General features: G+C 45.9%; 1 protein-coding gene across 2 annotated transcripts in view; it reads right to left on the reverse strand.

Annotated features, from left to right (window-relative positions):
• The window catches only part of cfap20dc (CFAP20 domain containing), a 535,225-nt gene that overhangs the window by 100,603 nt on the left and 415,080 nt on the right, over positions 1-19,542 (reverse strand). For both annotated transcript variants that reach the window (XM_038810523.1, XM_038810522.1), the window contains one exon: positions 12,879-12,967. In XM_038810523.1, the coding sequence (XP_038666451.1) occupies positions 12,879-12,967 (89 nt within the window). The remainder of the gene's footprint in view (positions 1-12,878; positions 12,968-19,542) is intronic.

The following is a 19,542-nucleotide window of genomic DNA, read 5'->3' on the forward strand; positions in this document are numbered from 1 at the left end:
TGAGGGACGCGAGGCTACAGAGCAGTGAGGGGGGTATAGGCCGCCGAATTGGAAGGTCAAGCTCTGCAGGTTGCACTGGAAGTCCAGTCCTAGGAGTGCCGGTGTGCAAAGGTTGGGGAGGATAAGGAGTTTATAATTTTTAAAAACCGTCCCCTGGACCGTGAGGTCCCCGATGCAGCACACCGGTGATGCGGACGGAGTGCGAACCTGAGGCTAACCCAATTTCGTGTTTTACAGGGTGGACAGGGAGCGTGCAACGTCTTAACCGTGTCAGGGTGTACGAAGCTTTCCGTGCTCCCGGAGTCCAGCACGCAGTCCGTCTCGTGCCCGTTGAGGTGGATTTGCGTTGTCGTCTTGGCGAGCGTGCGTGGACGTGACTGGTCGAGCTGAATGGCCGCGAGCCGTGGAGACGATCCATAGTCGTCGTCGTTGGCCGAGTGGGTGCTGGCAGGACCTTGTGTGCCAGTCCAGGATGGCGGCGCCCAGGACCCGCACGTTGAGTCGGGGCCCCAAGATGGCGGCGCCCAGGACCCACACGTGGAGTCAAGGCCCCAAGATGGCGGCGCCCAGGACCCGCACGTGGCGTCCGGGGCCCAAGATGGCGGCGCCTGCAGGACCCTCGTGGTTGCTGGGGGCGGGGTTAGCGGTGCTGGCGGGCCGATCGGAGCGGCTGAGAGCGGGGCAGAGAGGCACGCAAGCCGGGCGCAGGGGCCCGGGGGCGGAGATTGACGCGGTGCGCTGGAAGGGCCCGGAGGAGGAGATCCCCGGTCGCTGCGCGGCACAGCAGTGACCGATTTAGCCTGGCAGACCGATGAAAAATGGCCCTTCTTCCCGCAGCTCTTACAAAGGGCGGAACGGGCCGGGCAGCGTGGGCGGGGGTGTTTGGCAAGCCCACAGAAATAGCAACGGGGCCCCGCGGACTTGTCGGGGAATCCCGCAGCGCAGGCCTGAGGGGGTCGGGAGTGGCGGATGGTGGTGGGGAAGCGTGCCAGGAGGCCCAGGGTGCTGCAGCGTGGCTGGGGACATAGGTGCAGGCATTTAAGTCGGCGACCTCCAGGAAGGTGGAGTCCGTACCTCAGTTAGGCTGAGGTCGTCTTTTTCCAGCATCCGCTGGCGGATAGCGGCGGACTGCATCCCAGCCACGTAAGCATCTCTGATTAAATGTTCCATGTGCTCAGTGGCTGAAACTTGGAGGCAGGTTGCAATTCCTCCCCAGGACAGCGAGGGCCTGGTAAAAATCATCTAAAGACTCACCGGGGAACTGTTGTCTGGTAGCCAGCAGATGTCGGGCATACACTCGGTTTACCGGCTTAAGAAATTGTCCTTTTAGCTTATCCATGGCCACGTCATATTCCTTTTCTTCCTCTATCATCGCGTATGCCGCCATGCCCACACTGGAATGGAGAATATGAAGCTTCTGTGCCATGGTGGGGGGGCTGCTTGCGGTCGCCAGATAGCTATCGAAACACGCCAGCCAATGCTTGAAGATTGCCGATGCATTCGGAGTTTGCGGGCTGATGCGGAGGCATTCGGGCTTGATCCGGAGCTCCATCTTCAAATTTCTAGTATATTAAATTGATGTACCATCAATTGAACGCGAGACGAGTTGCTGAACAAAAGTCTGGCTTTAATATACTAGATGTTAGCCCTGCGGTCGATTACAGTAGAAGGACAACCGCCGGGAGTACTGGGTATTTATACCCTGCCCTGGAGGCGGGGTTAACTCAGCCTCTCGACCAATCGGGGAGCCGTAACATGACTGGTCTCAACCAACCGGTCGAGAGGCACATGACCGACCAGGGCCAATGGTAAGCCGGTGTTCTGCACCAATGGCAGGCAGCTATGCTAATCATACCACCACACAGGAACATAGATATTACAGTGCAGAAGGAGGCCAAGTGGCCCAACGAGTCTGCACCGACCCTTGGAAAGAGCACCCTACCCAAGCCCACACCTCCACCCTATCCCCGTAACCCCACATAATCTTTTTGGACACTAAGGGCAATTTAGCATGGCCAGTCCACCTAACCTGCACATCTTTGGATTGTGGGAGGAAATCGGAGCACCTGGAGGAAACCCACGCAGGCACGGGGAGAACGTGCAAACTCCGCACAGACAGTGACTCAAGCCGGGAATCGAACCTGGGACTCTGGAGTTGTGAAGCCACAGTGCTGACCACTGTGCTACCGTGTCCCCCACTGGAGAGCACATTTCAGAGTGCTTTGGTGCAGAGGGATTTGGGTGTCCTTGTGCATGAATTGCAGAAAACTTATACAGGTGCAGCAGGTAATAAGGAAGATAAATGGAGTTTTGCACTTTATAGCAAAAGAAATAGAGTATAAAAGTCGGGAAGCAATGTTGCAGCTGTACAAGGCATTGGCGAGATCTCACCTGGAGCACTGTGTACATTGTGGTCTCCTTATTTGAGGAGGGATGTAGTTACATTAGAGGCAGTTCAGAGGAGGCTCATCACTAGATTGAGTCAGGGATGAGGGGTTTGTCTTATGAACACAGACTGAGCAGTTTAGGCCTCTCCTCTCTTGAGTGTAGAAAAAATGAGAGATCTAATTCAGTATATATGATAAAAGGTATTGACAAAGTAGACTTAGGGTGGGTGCTTCCTCTTGTGGGGCACTATCAAATCAGAGGTCATAGGTTTAGGATAAAAGGTAGCAGATTTGAAAGAGATGAAGAGAAATTATTTATTTTAAAGGTTTGTGAATCTGTGGAATTCACTATCACAGATTGCGATAGATGCTGGGACATTGAGTAAATTTAAGGAGGAGATAGACAGATTTTAAATTAGTAATGGTTTGAAGATTTATGGAGAATGGGCAGGAAAGTGGAGTTGAGGCCGAAATTAGATCAACCATGATCATATTTAATTGCAGAGGAGACTCGAGGGGCTGAATTGCCTACTGCTGCTCCGGGTTCTTATGCCCTCTAAGTCCCCGTGGTTCCGATTCCTGAAGAATGTGACAAATGTGAGTAACCAGATCCCTGGACATTAGTTCTTGCTCATCTGTAAGTAAAACAGGAGCTTTCTGTGAAACCTGGGTCATAAAAGCCATCTATGCATGACGTCTCTGTGACCTCATCTCCTGCGCCAATAGAGGCCCAGGATCTGAAGGGTATTGCTCCTTCCTTTGGTGTTCAAGGCACCTCCATTGCAAACTTCTCTTTCTTCTCTCCTCCCTGTAAACAATAATGCAGATAGCTATAAATCCAGTCTCCACCTTCCTGACGGCCTTTTCTATGCAGTATCAATGGGAAACAGACAAGAGTCAGCATTAGCCTCTAAATGTCCGTTTTCTGTCAATGACTCATCAGTGAATGTGGGTCCAAGGGCTTTGTTCCCTGTGAAACAGTATTTGCCCCTCGAATGAAAACCAGTGCAGGGTGCATATCAATGCTTCCCCCACTCAGTGCAGGGTGCATATCAATGTACCCCCACTCAGTGCAGGATGCATATCAATGTTCCCCCCACTCAGTGCAGGATGCATATCAATGTACCCCCACTCAGTGCAGGATGCATATCAATGTTCCCCTACTCAGTGCAGGATGCATATCAATGTCCCCCCCACTCAGTGCAGGATGCATATCAATGTACCCCCCCACTCAGTGCAGGCTGCATATCAATGTACCCCCACTCAGTGCAGGATGCATATCAATGTACCCCCACTCAGTGCAGGATGCATATCAATGTTCCCCCTACTCAGTGCAGGGTGCATATCAATGTTCCCCCACTCAGTGCAGGATGCATATCAATGTACCCCCCACTCAGTGCAGGGTGCATATCAATGTTCCCCCACTCAGTGCAGGATGCATATCAATGTCCCCCCCACTCAGTGCAGGATGCATATCAATGTCCCCCCCACTCAGTGCAGGATGCATATCAATGTTCCCCACTCAGTGCAGGATGCATATCAATGTACCCCCACTCAGTGCAGGATGCATAATAATGTACCCCCACTCAGTGCAGGATGCATATCAATGGAGCCCCCCACTCAGTGCAGGATGCATATCAATGTTCCCCCCACTCAGTGCAGGATGCATATCAATGTTCCCCCCACTCAGTGCAGGATGCATATCAATGTCCCCCCACTCAGTGCAGGATGCATATCAATGTACCCCCACTCAGTGCAGGATGCATATCAATGTACCCCCCCACTCAGTGCAGGATGCATATCAATGTTTCCCCCACTCAGTGCAGGATGCATATCAATGTACCCCCACTCAGTGCAGGATGCATATCAATGTTCCCCCACTCAGTGCAGGATGCATATCAATGTTCCCCCCACCCCACATGACTGTCGATTATGACATTTCTTTGGCCACAAGCTTGGATGTGCTTCTTTTAGCCCAGGCAATGGGAGTCTCATTCACTGCACTGCAATACTACACTCTTGGGAATAAACATGACGGTACCTGTTCATTCACGAAATTAGATTATTTGAAGGGGCCTGAAGCCTCTGTTCTGTGAACTGGCCAGTGCCAACTTTCTAACAGGCTTTTGAAGCTTGTCCATTTGTCCAATTGCTCTGGAGTTCATTATAATGCTGGGGAATTTTCATGCCGCGAACAACTGGTTAAAACGAGGAGATTGATTAGTGCCACATAGTAGCATTACTTTTGCATGATATCACTGCTTCACTTTCCTGATTCCCTGTAATGTAATTGAAAGGTTGCTAATATGTCTCAGCTGTGCCTCTCTCCTCAATTGGGAATCAACTGTCCAGATGCATGCCAATGTAATCAGCATCCAGTGCATCCACCAGTCCTCCATTCTGAACTCACCAGCAGAGCTTCTCCTCATTTTGATTTTGTATTGTGCCATCGCTGCAGGTTGGAAGATAGTGGTGTAGAACTCTTACTGCATACAAGCTTAGACCCTCCCTGTCTGAGTATGGAAACCCTTCCATCGTGCTGTAGGAGCCTCATGTTCAGGTTTCCCTCCTTCACAGACTTCCCCATTCTCCCCCGATGGAACCACAGAATTTACAGTGCAGAAGGAGGCTATCGACCCAAATAGTCTTCATCGGCCCTTGAAAAGAGCGCCCCACTTAAGCCCTACACCTCTACCCTATACCTGTGACCCAGAAACCTCACCTGACCTTTTTTTTACACTAAGGGCAATTTATCATGGCCATACCCCGAACCTGCACATCTTTGGACTGTAGGAGGAAACCGGAGCACCCGGAGGAAACTCACGCAGACACGTAGAACGCGCAGACTCCGCACAGACAGTGAAGCCAGGATTCGAACCTGGGACCCTGGAGCTGTGAATAACTGTGCTAGCCTGGGCAGCACGGTAGCATTGTGGATAGCATAATTGCTTCACAGCTCCAGGGTCCCAGGTTCGACTCCGGCTTGGGTCACTGTCTGTGTGGAGTCTGCACATCCTCCCCGTGTGTGCGTGGGTTTCCTCCGGGTGCTCCGGTTTCCTCCCACAGTCCAAAGATGTGCAGGTTAGGTGCATTGGCCATGATAAATTGCCCTTAGTGTTAGGTGGGGTTACTGGGTTATGGGGATAGGGTGGAGGTGTTGACCTTGGGTAGGGTGCTCTTTCCAAGAGCCGGTGCAGACTCGATGGGCCGAATGGCCTCCTTCTGCACTGTAAATTCTATATACTGCCCTATATTCCTTGATCCCATCATGTTTGTGGGACATATCCATTTGTTAGCCGCTGAACATTTTGAAGTGGATGTGCCTGTGGTCTATGTGGCCCTCACCCATCCCCACCTTAGACTGTTCAACTAACACCCCACATCACCACCCCCCCCCCCACAAGCCCCCAACCCCCAATCATGAGTCTGAGTACAACCTTCCCCACTTGTAATCCCACTTGATATACTCCTGCAGCACCTTTTCCTGTGGGAGGCCAGATGCCCACCTTCCCCAGTAATGGCCTAGTCCAGCAGTCCATGAGAAGCCATCCCCACATTACTGCAGGTCTGGTATATGGAGACTTTCCTGTGACAACCCCCTGAAAGCGAAGTGGTGTTGCCTGCAAAGCTGAACGCAGATTCCCATCTGTGCTGTGTGATGCAAGGTAGGCAAACTAACAGCAACGTGAGGAGCGAAGTGCAGGTCGCCAGGAGCACATTGTGAAACATGTCCTTCTAACTATGCGCTATTGTGCCAGGATGATCCAGAGTTGGGGGGATGATTCCACTGAGGAGTCCTTATAATAACATGCAAAAATATTGAAATGACGTTCCCGACATTTTGAAGAGGGAAATGTGGCCAGCGATGGATGGCTAGAGTGCATAATTACGCCTTGTTTTATGACACCGTAAAACCGATTATTGGCCTTATGATATTTATAAGGCCCCCACCCACCATAATTCCCGCCACGAACGGGTGCAGAAAATCCCAGCCTGACTTACCAAAATGGGAAAAGTTCCAATGTCCAGCACTAATTTCATTATCTTGATCATCACAAAAAATATCATCAAGGAGAGTCTTCAGACATTGGTAATAAATTAAGTTTCATATCTGGCATGACATTCACCATTTACATACATCATGCACTATGTGTAACCAAGAATATGGATGCAAATAACTATTGATATAACATGCACTATAAATCTATAAAATCTTATTCTTCCATTTTAGTGCATTTTTTCACTAGTTTTGTAACCAGAGGAGACTTTGCGATGAGCATCATCTGATAAGAATATTTAAAAAAATACAATTTCAATGTTTCTTTTGCATACAAAATATAGGATGAATCTATTCTTGAAAAATGAATGCCAGACTTTGGAATAAAGGAAGAAGTGTGGCTTATGAGCTACTTCAGAGGCTGATCTTTTGTAGAATCCTTCAAGTGAATGTTGATGACAAACTTAAAATTTGATAAAAGCTAATGCATTTTATGAATTGGCGCTAGTGAAGATATCTTATCTTTTTTGAAACAACGTAAAATGAACATTTTGAAGGCCAGTGAAATAAATTACTGTTTTTTTATCAATTGACTTCTTTGATGTATCAAAGTGATTTTATCACTTTTTCGATGCATGAAGGCAAGGTTCCATTTCAGAATACTAAAACCCCCAAATATTGCAGTGTTTCAGTTTCCTGCATTTTCAGTTTGTGAAACATTTCAGAACGCATAGTGCCCTTTGACTCCTTGGGTCATTCTCACATACACATGTGACAAGGTGGCTTATCTTGTTTCAATTTATGAAACATTGTCGATGGAAATTTTTATTTGGACAAATTAAATCAAGGTTGTAGTAAGTTTCAACTTGCTTGGATTGCCCAAGGTACATTGTGAATGACACTCTAAATAGAACAATGGGCCACAACTTCCTCAAAGTGTCATTCAGCATCGGATTGCCATTCTGTCTTGACTTATCTGAGATAAAAAGCTGAAGTGCCAGTCTCGTCCTTCCTGACTCAGGCCGGGATTCAAGCAACGAGGCGAAGGAGGACATGCCCCATTTACACAGCACTAGCTGCTGCAAAGCAGGTGAGTTTAAATGTCCCACTGAAGGTAACAGGCTAAGGCAAGTGGATGGGATGTGGGGGTGGGGGAGTCGGACATCAGGGGGGGAGTCGGACATCGGGAGGGGGGTCAGTGGGTCTTGAGCTGTTGGGGGATTCAGACATAGGGGGCAGTTGGACATTATAGGAAGGAGGGGGGGGGGTGTCAGATATTGGGGGGGGGGGGGGGGGGGGGTGAATCCGACATCCGGGAGGTAGTCGGACGTTAGGGAAGGGGGAAGAGAGTTGGACTTCAGGTGAGGTGGAATTCAGACATGGAGGGGGGGGTGAGAGTCAGACATCAGAGGAAGGGGAGGAGTTGGATATCGTGGGGGGGGGGGGGGGAGCGGATATCGTGGGGAAGATGGACATCAGAGGGGGGGGGGAGATGGAAATTGGAGGGATGGGGAGGGAAGTCAGACATCAGGGGGTGGGGGAGTTAGACATTGGGGGAATGATGGACATTGAGGGAGAGGAGTCGGGCATCAGAGGATGGGGTGCGTCAGACTTCAGAGAGTGGGGAGAATCGGACACTGGGGGAGGGGCAAGTTAGATATTGGGGGAGAGAGAGCTGGACATCAGGAAGGGGAGGTGGACATCAGGGTTGCAGGTCTGGAGTGGAGGGGCTGGTCAGGCCGGTAAAGGTGTCGGAATTGATTGGGTTGAGGGGGTCAGGTTGAAGGAGGAGGGTGTGGGAAATCCCGTGGGAATGGAGGTTGGCGTGGGGATACCTTGAGGGGTGGGGTGCTTATTGTGGTGTCCTGTGTCCTGTGCGGGGTCCGACGTGGGTCTTTAAAATAGTTACTCTGAAGTTAGAAGGGTATGCTTTCCTTCTAATTCTTTCAGAGTAACTATGAGTGTACAACTGGCAGGACCATCCGAAGTTAGCCATTTAAATTGCTTTGTTGGATGGTTCCTAACCCGGTACAATTGCCCTTGGGAAGTTAGTCCTTCTGGATAATTGCTGGATAAATCTTTACCTGGGAACCACAGAGAGGGATTCCCCAGCGTATCTTTGGGGTACCTCCCAAATCTGACGCTGGGGAACTAGGAAGTTACAGGCCAATAAATTTCTAAATGAGTGTAAAATAATCAAGTTTACGCCAAATGCAATTTTATCATGCATTCATTAAATAGCCCCACATTGAATAAAATTTCAGACAAACTTCATGCTGTAATATTTAGTTTGATTGGTATTTTAGCCATTGTGTTCGAATTCATTGCAGCTACATCTAACAGTAGAAAATATGAATTTGAATAAGTGTCATAAATGGTGTAGGAGCATCGCTACAAACATGCAATGAGGTTAGTGGATAGTTCCTGTACCAGAGACTGTAGTTCACTACATCTATTCTATATAATTTTAGATATGTTCCACACAAACATTTTCTGTTTATAGTGTTGCTGAGGCATTTAGAAAGCTTCAGGCAAAAACAGAGGAAACCCCCAAACTCACAATAGTCAGACGACTAGGAATTTATAATGCTTGGGTACAAAGCAGATTCTTGCATGGTGTTGGACTTTCAAAAGCAAGAACATAGGCTGAATTAATTCCATATGCTTTGCTTCAGAAAAGTCCATGGAATTTATTTGCAGAATTGAGTCCCCAACATTGAAGCTGAGATACTGCAGCTTTAAAACTCAGACAGCATCATGGGGATGTTCAAGCAATATGTATACAATAGACAATGTTGTTAGAATGGATGACGTCCTCCCCGTGTGTGCGTGGGTTTCCTCCGGGTGCTCCGGTTTCCTCCCACAGTCCAAAGATGTGCGGGTTAGGTGGCTTGGCCGTGCTAAATTGCCCGTAGTGTAAGGTTAATGGGGGGATTGTTGGGTTACGGGTATACGGGTTATGTGGGTTTAAAGTAGGGTGATCATTGCTCGGCACAACATCGAGGGCCGAAGGGCCTGTTCTGTGCTGTACTGTTCTATGGTCACCTACCAAAAGATGCACTGTACTTGACGCTGTCATTAGCCCTATTTGGTGGTCAAAACTAAGGTATAAGAATTCATGCAAGTGAGATATTATTTCATGCTGGATTGACTTGAACAGTGGGGATCAGTCTGCACATGATCAAAGCACTTGTTGCCAAAGTCCTTCCACTGGAGCATGAGAATTTGAAGAACTACGTCTTCAGATTGACACAGAAAAGTGATATGACAGGAAGGAGCAGGCGGCAGCAGCCCCTACATCAGCAAATTATGATGTATGATGCCTCCACTGCAGCCGACAATGTCTTGCGTGAATTGGACTGTACTTCCGCCTGAAAACTCACAACAAATGGCAGTAGGTGAGAATCATCGGCAATGATGCAAAGCCAAAGACGAAGAATATGTGCTGAATATGCCGTTGAAAATCCTGCCCAGGTGGTTGGTGGAAATTAAAAAATTTAGTTAATCAGGAATATAAAGTTAGCCTTAGGGATGGTGACCATGACCATCAGTGATTGTTGTTAAAAACCCATCTGATTCACTAATGGCCTTTAGGAAAGGAAATCTGCCATCCTCATCTGGTCTGTCCTATGTGTGACTCCATACCAACAACAAAGTGGTTGCCTCAAAACTTCCCCTGAAATGGCCTAGCAAGCTACTCAGCTCGAGGAAAACTAGAGATAGACAACAAATTCTGGCTTTGCCAATGACACCCATATCCAATGAAAGAATAAAGAAAAACTGTTACACAGATTCTTAATTGCAATTTGGAGAGAATTAATTATATTAACTCTTAAACAAATACATTTTGCAAAAGGACTGAGCCTGTTACTCCCGGACATACAAATATTGTGAGTGCTTTCAACCACAACTGTGTCAACCATCTTCTCAAGCATGCCAGATATTCAATCATTCTTCAGTTAGTCATTTGGGAATACAGAGAGAAATGGTGAAAAAAGTAACATGCTGTCAACGTTTTTCATCTTGCACTCATCAGGCAATTCACAAGAATACCAGTAGTAAAGGGAACAACACTTTATACTGCATGAGAGAGAATGCCAATTTGTTGGTCATGGAATGTTATTGGTTCGGGCATCACCACGGAGAATGCACCCAGGAACCGCTAACTGCCAAACTCGTGTTCAAATTCAAACCTGGCAGGTTGACTCCGATTGGTCATGTATTGCCATGCGGAATGAATCAAGCAATGCCTCCATGGCAATGCCTCTTCCACTCAGAGTCCACTTGTCAACCAATCAGTAATCTCTTCTCATGCACTTTCCTTTACTAATTGGCATTCTTGAAAACTGTCATGGTGAGTGCAAGATAAAAAGTTTTACCACATGTCTCTTTCTTTCAACAATGCACTCTTCAGTTACAAAACAAATTGCATTTGGAGTTGATTGGTGGCTTTGTGCCACGTGCACGAACAGTGATAAAATATGAACATAGAATATTACAGCGCAGTAGAGGCCCTTCGGCCCTCGATGTTGTGCCGACCTGTGAAACCACTCTAAAGCCCATCTACACTATTTCCTTATCATCCATATGTTTATCCAATGACCATTTAAATGCCCTTAATGTTGGTGAGTCCACTACTGTTGCAGGCAGGGCATTCCACGCCCTTACTACTCTCTGAGTAAAGAACCTACCTCTGACATCTGTCCAATATCTATCTCCCCTCAATTTAAAGCTATTTCCCCTCATGCTAGACATCACCATCCGAGGAAAAAGGCTCTCACTGTCCACCCTATCTAATCCTCTGATCATCTTGTATGCCTCAATTAAGCCACCTCTTAACCTTCTTAACAGCCTCAAGTCCCTCAGCCTTCCATCATAAGATCTTCCCGCCATACCAGGCAACATCCTGGTAAATCTCCTCTGCACCCTTTCCAATGCTTCCACATCCTTCCTATAATGCGGCGACCAGAACTGCACGCAATACTCCAAATGCGGCCGCACCAGAGTTTTGTACAGCTGCAACATGACCTCATGGCTCCGAAACCCAATCCCTCTACCAATAAAAGCTAACACACCATACACCTTCTTAACAACCCTATCAACCTGGGTGGCAACTTTCAGGGATCTATGCACATGGACACCGAGATCTCTCTGGTCATCCACACTACCAAGAATCTTACCATTAGCCCAGTACTCTTTCTTCCTGTTATTCCTTCCAAAATGAATCACCTCACACTTTTCTGCATTAAACTCCATTTGCCACCTCTCAGCCCAGCTCTGCAGCTTATTTATGTCCCTATGCAACTTGCAACATCCTTCCGCACTGCCCACAACTCCACCGACTTTAGTATTATCTGCAAATTTACTCACCTATCCTTCTACGCCCTCCTCCAGGTCATTTATAAAAATGACAAACAGCAGTGGCCCTAAAACAGATCCTTGTGGTATACCACTAGTAACTGAACTCCAGGCTGAATATTTCCCATCAACCATCCCTGTGTCTTCTTCCAGCTAGCCAATTTCTCATCCAAACTGCTAAATCACCCTGAATCCCATGCCTCCGTATTTTCTGCAATAGCCTACCATGAGATTCAAGGACACCCAAAGGGAGGAGGAGCATCAGATGGATACCATGAGATCATCAACCCAGAAATCCCAATGAGATTTCAAAGTAGGCGGATTCTGGATGCACATATGTTTGCTTTGGTTCTTTTCACAGATGCAGCTTAGTCAGCTACGCTCTTGTGACTAGCTGCCGTTGAGGAAGTGGATGAAACATAGCCGTGGCTTGACTATCTCGTCTTAGCCATTTCTGGTGGCACAAAGCTGGTCTCGTTCAACTGATGGTGTGCCTACATTATAATGCCGATCTGACTAAAATATCCTTTCTGCGTTTTGGGACCACTTCATGAAGCATCTGCCTGGTGTCAATTTCCTCTATGAAAGTGTCCCAACATTAGTAAGCACTACTAGATTACAGGTTCATTGAAACTGAAGTGGGCAGAAGACAAACCAAATGCCAGATTACTTTTTTGTCAGGTTTTGTTCTGCTTAAAGATATAAAGCACATACTTTGGTTGGAAAACTCATTAACCATGAAATTTTCTCCCAATCCTGAAAGTAAAAGTACAATGAAACTATTAACCAAAATAGTGCTAACATTCCTCAAAGGATTAAGGATGAAAACATATCCATACTAATGCAAGGTCACTAAAAGGGAAGCAGGTTTCCAAGGGAGGGGTTTATAATAAAGAAGTCGCATAGTTGATAATCCAACATCAGAAACACATTTAGCAACCTTATCTTGGAGTTTTTCTTTCCATGGGCAAACTAGTCTAATCCTGAGATGGGTGGAAAATATGAAAGGATTACAGAGGCAAATTTTGGGAGGAGTGTAAAACTAATTGAGACATCTGTATGAAAATTGCAACACATTAAGATGAAACTTTGATAATATTAATGAAAAGCCTGCTGGTGTCACTATCTTTGCTCACCGTGGGTTTGAAAGAAGAAGTGGATTCATTTTTTTCTGAGACAGAGTCAGGAGCATTTCGTTCTGGTAATGATGGCCTTGATTGACTGGCTGTAAAAGATAGGAACATCTGTGAGGTATGACATGTAAAGATTCTTTTAAACTGATACTATTTTTCCATTAAGCAAGCAAAGTCTGGAGACTGGTCCTCCTAAAGGACTTACGTGATTTAAAATAATGAATGCAACATTCCATAGTTTTTGTCCTGGGTTCAGTTATAGCAAGATGAGTTTATTCGATTTTTAATTGCACAATTTCTCCAGTGGTTTAATGTGAGAAAACTCATTACTTTTTCAAACAAAATTAGTTAAAGAAGTTGCGTTATAAGTATTTAGAACAAGACACTTCTGCAACAATTTGTACATTATGATGAAAAACATGACCTATAATTCACATAGAAAAATAAATAAATGAGAAGCTATGAATATACCACAACTCCCCGTCTCAAAGGACAGGGGCTCTTTTTTTAAAGATTCTCATCTGAAACATGGCAATCAAATTAAAAAGGTAAATCATTCCCCACAATAATAGTAGAAAAGAGAATTTAACCGGAGTATTCAGTCATTGCTTACCATCAGTCAGCAGTAGGCAAAGAACTTGTAAAATATGTTTATTTATAAATTAATATGCCAATGTAAATCATATGTAGAGCAGGTCAGAGGCTTGCGATTCTGTCGTGAGTGGTTCAGTTCCATGGCCTGGAGAGGAGAAGCATTGGAGTACCATGGTTGCTCGACCTTAATGCAAGGCAGCAACTCAACCCAGAAAATTCTGCAGTAATTCCCAAGCCGCCCGCCACATGGAGAAAGGGCAGGAGATGCATGGAAACATGATTTCCTCCAAGTCGTCCTCCAAGTCACAAAGGATTCTCACCTGAACACACATCACTTCTTCTTCAATGTTGTTGGGCCAAAAATCTGAAACTTCCTACTTAACATTGTGAGAATACCTTGCCCACATGGACTGCAGCGATTTAAGAAAGCAACTAAAGATAAATAATAAATAGCAACCTTGTCATTGACGTCAAAATTGCAAAAATAAATTTTAAAAAACGAAAGTCCCAAGGTACCGCAATTAAATTTTCAGTTCACATTTAATTTTTACATTAATTGCAAGCATACATAAATACTTGTATACTTCCTGATAATAATTGGAGACAGTGGAGGCCTCAACAATAAGGTTATGTTTCGGACTTCAAATCATTATGTTCCTTGGGATTTTTTATTCTGTTAAAGGTGATTTGTAAAGGCAATTATTTTACTGCTCCACTTTTTTGCCTCCTTTTTGGTGAGAAATTAGAAATAGTTGTGCATGCCTGCATTTCGCATCAAGTCTCGTGGTAGGGTGGGCAAAAAATTTGGCAATCTGCTGTCATGGCCAGGCACCATATTTAAAAGGTACCTGCACAGCCATTCACTAATGGGAAGAAGGAAAGAATGAGCAGAAGGAAGCAAGCTGCAGTTCCCCACTCCAACAATGAATCCCTCGAGGCACAGCAAGAAAGACGGACGCCGTGGAGAATTTGCCTCAGAACACCCAGTTTTTGCTGGAGCTACACTTAGACCTGCTCCCTGTGCTGTAGCCATGGGTGAGTTGCCAGTGGCTGCATGAGGGGGAGGCATGCACGTCAACCTCTCTCGACGTGCCTCTTTTTTTCTAGGAGGTGCCTTTGGACACCCAAAGGGAGGAGGGGCATCAGATGGATACCGTGGGATCATCAACCCAGGAATCTCAAAGAGTATCAAGGTGTTCCCAATTCCCTCTACGTGTGACCCCATCAGCAACAGCTACTCAGGCCGAGGAGGACGTGCCTGCCCTGAGCAGGAGACCTAAAGCACATCGGGGCCTTCCAGAAGATGACCGCCAAAGTCATCACGGATGGTAGGCTACCTCTACCTCTGTTGCAGATGTCGGTGAAGCATCTCCATGTAGCGATAGAATAAGGAAAATTCAAAAGTATTGAATAAACACTGGGGCATAGGTGATCAATCATTGCCAGGGTTTCTGCACTCCCAAAGACATGTAATATTGCACTGTTCTTGTCTCTTGGATTCATTCTTGCTGCTCGTAGTTTTAATGCACTACAGCTCTTTGGAGTAGGGGAGAAGAATCAAGGATGGGTCTTCCTTTCCCAACTCACAGCACATGGAGACATGGCTCATTAACAAGGGTGGTGACTGCCATGTGTGAGAGGCCTCCCACTCATACACCCACTTGTGTCCATTGCCCTATGGCTGGACCTTGTCACAATGGAAAGACTGACAAAATGAGCCCTTGTCAGGCAAGTCCATTCCCCCAGGAGGATGGAGGTTTTGCAGTTGCAATGAGGCTGCCATTTAGCCACATTCCCGTTGTGGACATTCTCTCTCCCCCCCCCCCCCCCCCCCCCCCCACCACCACCACCACCACATTTTTACCTAACTTTGCCTGGAGCCAATAGCTGAGAGTGAATGGCAGCTCTACATTTTGCTGGAATCTCACCACCCCCACCTTGTGTCTTTCATGTGTACTGGAACTGCAGCCAGCTATAGTGGTGCAGCCAGCTTCAACTCCAAATGCTTTAAAATTCTCCCTCATTGGGTGTCCAGTCGGGTTACAGAACAGGGTAAATACCCACTGGTGGGTCAAAATATTTGAAGCACAATTCTGGTCTTTAGGGGTTTTAAATGAGCATGCATAAGATGCAAAGTGAGTTCACACCAGTCTTCAGCCAGAGGTCTGGGGCAGAATTCGCCGTTGGCTAACGCCAAAATCGCAAAACGCGATTGGGCGGAGAATAGGTTCCGACGCCAAAATCTCGGCTTGTGCCAATTTGAAGCCAAATTGCAATTCTACATCACCTCGACAGCGGCGTCAATGCAGTCCGCAACGCATGTACAGTATACACAGTTTGCATGTCATTAGATGCCCCGACCAGGTATTCTCTGGCGCCTCCGCGATTCTCCGCCTCCGACAGGCTGAGTTCCTGATGGCGCGGTTCATCGTGCTTTTAAAAATCATGAAACTGGCATCGTGGCTGCTGAGGGAGAGAGGGGGGGTACGGAAAGTGTCCAACATCACCATAGTTTGCTGACAGTTGTGCCGATGGCTGGGGGGCTTCTGCCAAGCCCGGGGGGAGTAGCGGGGGATGGCCAGGAGGTGGGCTGTGGGGTCAGAGATAATGGGCATGGAGCACCATTTCTGCAGCCGGAAAGGAAGCCCTCAAGCTGTGCATGCCGCTGACAGCCCACTGTGAACTTAGGCCCACGGGTCGTATAGGTGTCCCTCCAGGCCAACTCCCTAGGCACTCCCTGACCCATCAGCGGGTTGGCACTCTCCACCACAACCAGTGCCATCTTGTTGGCTGGGGTGAGTGTGTGGGGGGATTGTAATGTGTATTAGCCTCCCGAGTGTCAATCATCGACGCGGCGAATCCCGCAGCATTTTTCATTGGAATCGATTGTGTTCCACATGGCGCCTGTACTAGCCCCTCCACAGTTGCTGAATTAGTCCAGGTTCGGCGCCAATTTTGCTGTCGTAAAAGTCCACGAATTCTGCCCTGGCGTCAGTCTCAGGGACAGAGAATCCCGCCCCTGATCTGCCATCAAACCTCCTCCAAAATGGTTAGGAGGGGACAATTCTGACCTGGTTTCCTGACATTAGCAAACAATTTTTTGCTTCCAGCCATAACTTTGCCCCTGCCTGCCACAAATACCATTGATGACGAGGGGAAGCAAGATTCCTCCCATAATTTTTAATTGCAACATACTTTCTAATTTACCTACATTTTTCATGCACATATCATGAAGAGGGTCTCTACTTTCCTCTTGGTGGTGCTGTAACTTCATTTTTATGTTTCATTCAGTACAAGGCTACGAGGAAATTATTGAACCTTCTTGAAATCTGAGATTTCTGTTCATGCATGAAATAACTGCGGTCAGATAAACCACAAATGACAAGAGTGGCCATTACAAAAGCTCTATTCCTTGATACCGAAGCTAATAAATGACATTTATTCTGTAATTCACTATAACAAAAAAAGACTGAAAGGAACAGTAAGCGAGGTCACCTTGCTGAATTTCAAAATGTTTGCTTTGCCATCGATATCATTGCTTTTGTAACTAGCTTGAATCTAAACAAAACATTGCCTTGTTCTACAATACAAAATAAATGGCCTAATTCTTTTTGCTTCTGATACTTTACTTTTAGTACTAGCCTCAACAAAAATGAGCTATCCGAGTAGAAGCATAGATAATAATAGACGTACTATTATAGGGGTAATCTGCTGTACTTGTACCTAAAATAATCGATCATTTGATACAGGTCACAGTATTTCTTTTAAATCGGAAACATGACACATCGGTTCCTACTTTTCCATTAGGGTAGTTTTCAATTTTCCCAGTCTGGAAATCTACAGCTTCCTGCCATCGCCCTCTCCATTATAAATCGGATTCAATTTTCTGGATAATTTGTAATAGAACAACAGACCAATGAAACACAGAGATTATTGGGGCTGGCTAATTGCTGGTGTTATAAAATAATCAATAGAGGGTGATTCTTGGCCAGATTTTGCAGTTAGCAGCGAGACATGAGTATGCTCCATGAAGTAAGGCGTTAGCAAATTTTCTGGTGAGAATTTCAGCTCCATCGCTGGGCAGTAGCACTGCCACTGATTGCAGTGTTTTCAGTGGACATGCACAGCAAGGAGCAGCAGTGATATCATTCGGCTGTCCAAGCAGCCAGTCAAAAGGAAACAAAAAGTAGGAAATTAAACTAATGTTTTTTTACATAAAGCAAATTAAAGAATGAGAAATATACGAAAGTAGAGAATAAAATATTTTGAAAAATGTTTTGTTAATTGAAAAAGCAACAGGTTGGAAAATCTACTATTTAAGCACTTAATGTCACTCTATGATTATGATTTTTTTTTCATTCTTTCATAGCACATGGGTGTCGCTGGCTAGGCCAGCATTTGTTGCCCATCCCCAACTGCCCTGGAGATGGTGGTGGAGAGCCTTGCCAGGCCATTTAGAGTCAACTACATTTCTCTGTGAGTGCGGAGTCATATGCAGGTCAAACCAGGTAAGGATATGAGATTTCTTGCCCAAAAGCACATTAGTGAACCAGATCACTCAGGGTCAGTCTGCTTCCAGTGATCCCTTTAAGATGTCCCGAACACCTGCTGCAAATAGTGGGGGGTGGGGGGTGCAGGATGCTACCTCTATTGGCAGCTGATGGGGGACTTTGTGGTGGAGGACCACAGGGAAACAATCATTGATCTCCCCATGGGACTTGTGGAATCAGAGTTCTCCAGGTAGGGGGTGGAGGCCAACCACCTGGGCTTGTTATGAGCAAAGCAGATCCAACTCAGGGCCTGGTGAAACAAAACCTCCCAGTTGGGATTGCACTGGGAGTGAGATGCTGCACTACCCAGACTATTGTAAATATGTAAATAAAGCCATCTTCATTTATGTCAGTTTTCCTCGGCCTTATTATGGAAACCAAAATTGCACACAATATTGCAGGTGTGGTCTCACCTAGGACCTGTACAGCTGCAGTAAGACATCCTTGCACCTGTGCTCAAGTCTTCTTGCAATGGAAGCCAACATACCATCTGCGTTCCTAACTGTTTGCTGGACCTGCATGCTTACTTTCAGTGACTGATTTACTTGGACAACTAGATCTCTTTGTACGTCAACATTTCCCAATCTATCACCATTTAGATAATATTTTGTCATTCGGTTTCTCCGTCCGGAGTGAATAACATCACATTTATCCACGTTATACTGCGTCTGTCATGTATTTGCCCACTCACCCAACTTGTTTATGAATCACCTTGAAGCTTCTTAACATCCTCCTCATCACTCACCTTCCCACCGAGTTTTGTGTTATCAGCAAACTTGGAAATATTATTTTTGGTTTCTCAGCCAAATCATTGATTTAGACTATGAATAGGTGGGGCCCAAGTACTGATCCTTGCGGAACCCCACTAGTTACTTCTTGCCACTTCAAAAAAGACCCATTGATTCCTACTTTCTGTTTCCTGTCTGCTAACCAATTCTCAATCTATGCCAATATGTATATATTTTAAAATTAATTTTTATGGGATGAGGCCGTCGCTGGCTCGGCCAGCATTTATTGCCCATCCCTAGTTGTCCTTCAGAAGGTGGTGGTGAGCTGTCTTCTTGAATCGCTATGCTTCAATTTTTGCACATCAACCTTTTATATGGGACTTTATCAAAAGCTTTCTGAAAATCCAAATACACCACATCCACTGGTTTACCCTTATCTATTCTACTGTTGCTTCCTCAAAAAACTGTGATGTGATGCGATCAGAAGCTAAGTGGCCCTGGTTGAACCCAAAATGATTAAGCCAAACTATTTGGGATATCGTTTGATGACAAATTACTATACAAAGACACATTAAAAATTGTTATACCACAAACTATCAAAGAATTCAGAGGGTGATAAGAACACAACATTTATCAAATGTGACAAAAATCCAATGAAGCATTTCAATTATTGGAATTAATACTGCAGCACTTAAAGATGAACCAAAGAGACGTGTGTGAGGTGTCAAGCATATTGATTTTGAAATACAAAACTAATATCTGATATAAAAGCACTTTTGAAGCTTGATAATAATC

Source organism: Scyliorhinus canicula, chromosome 11 (genome assembly GCF_902713615.1).
Source record: "Scyliorhinus canicula chromosome 11, sScyCan1.1, whole genome shotgun sequence".
In the NCBI taxonomy this organism is placed as follows: domain Eukaryota; kingdom Metazoa; phylum Chordata; class Chondrichthyes; order Carcharhiniformes; family Scyliorhinidae; genus Scyliorhinus; species Scyliorhinus canicula.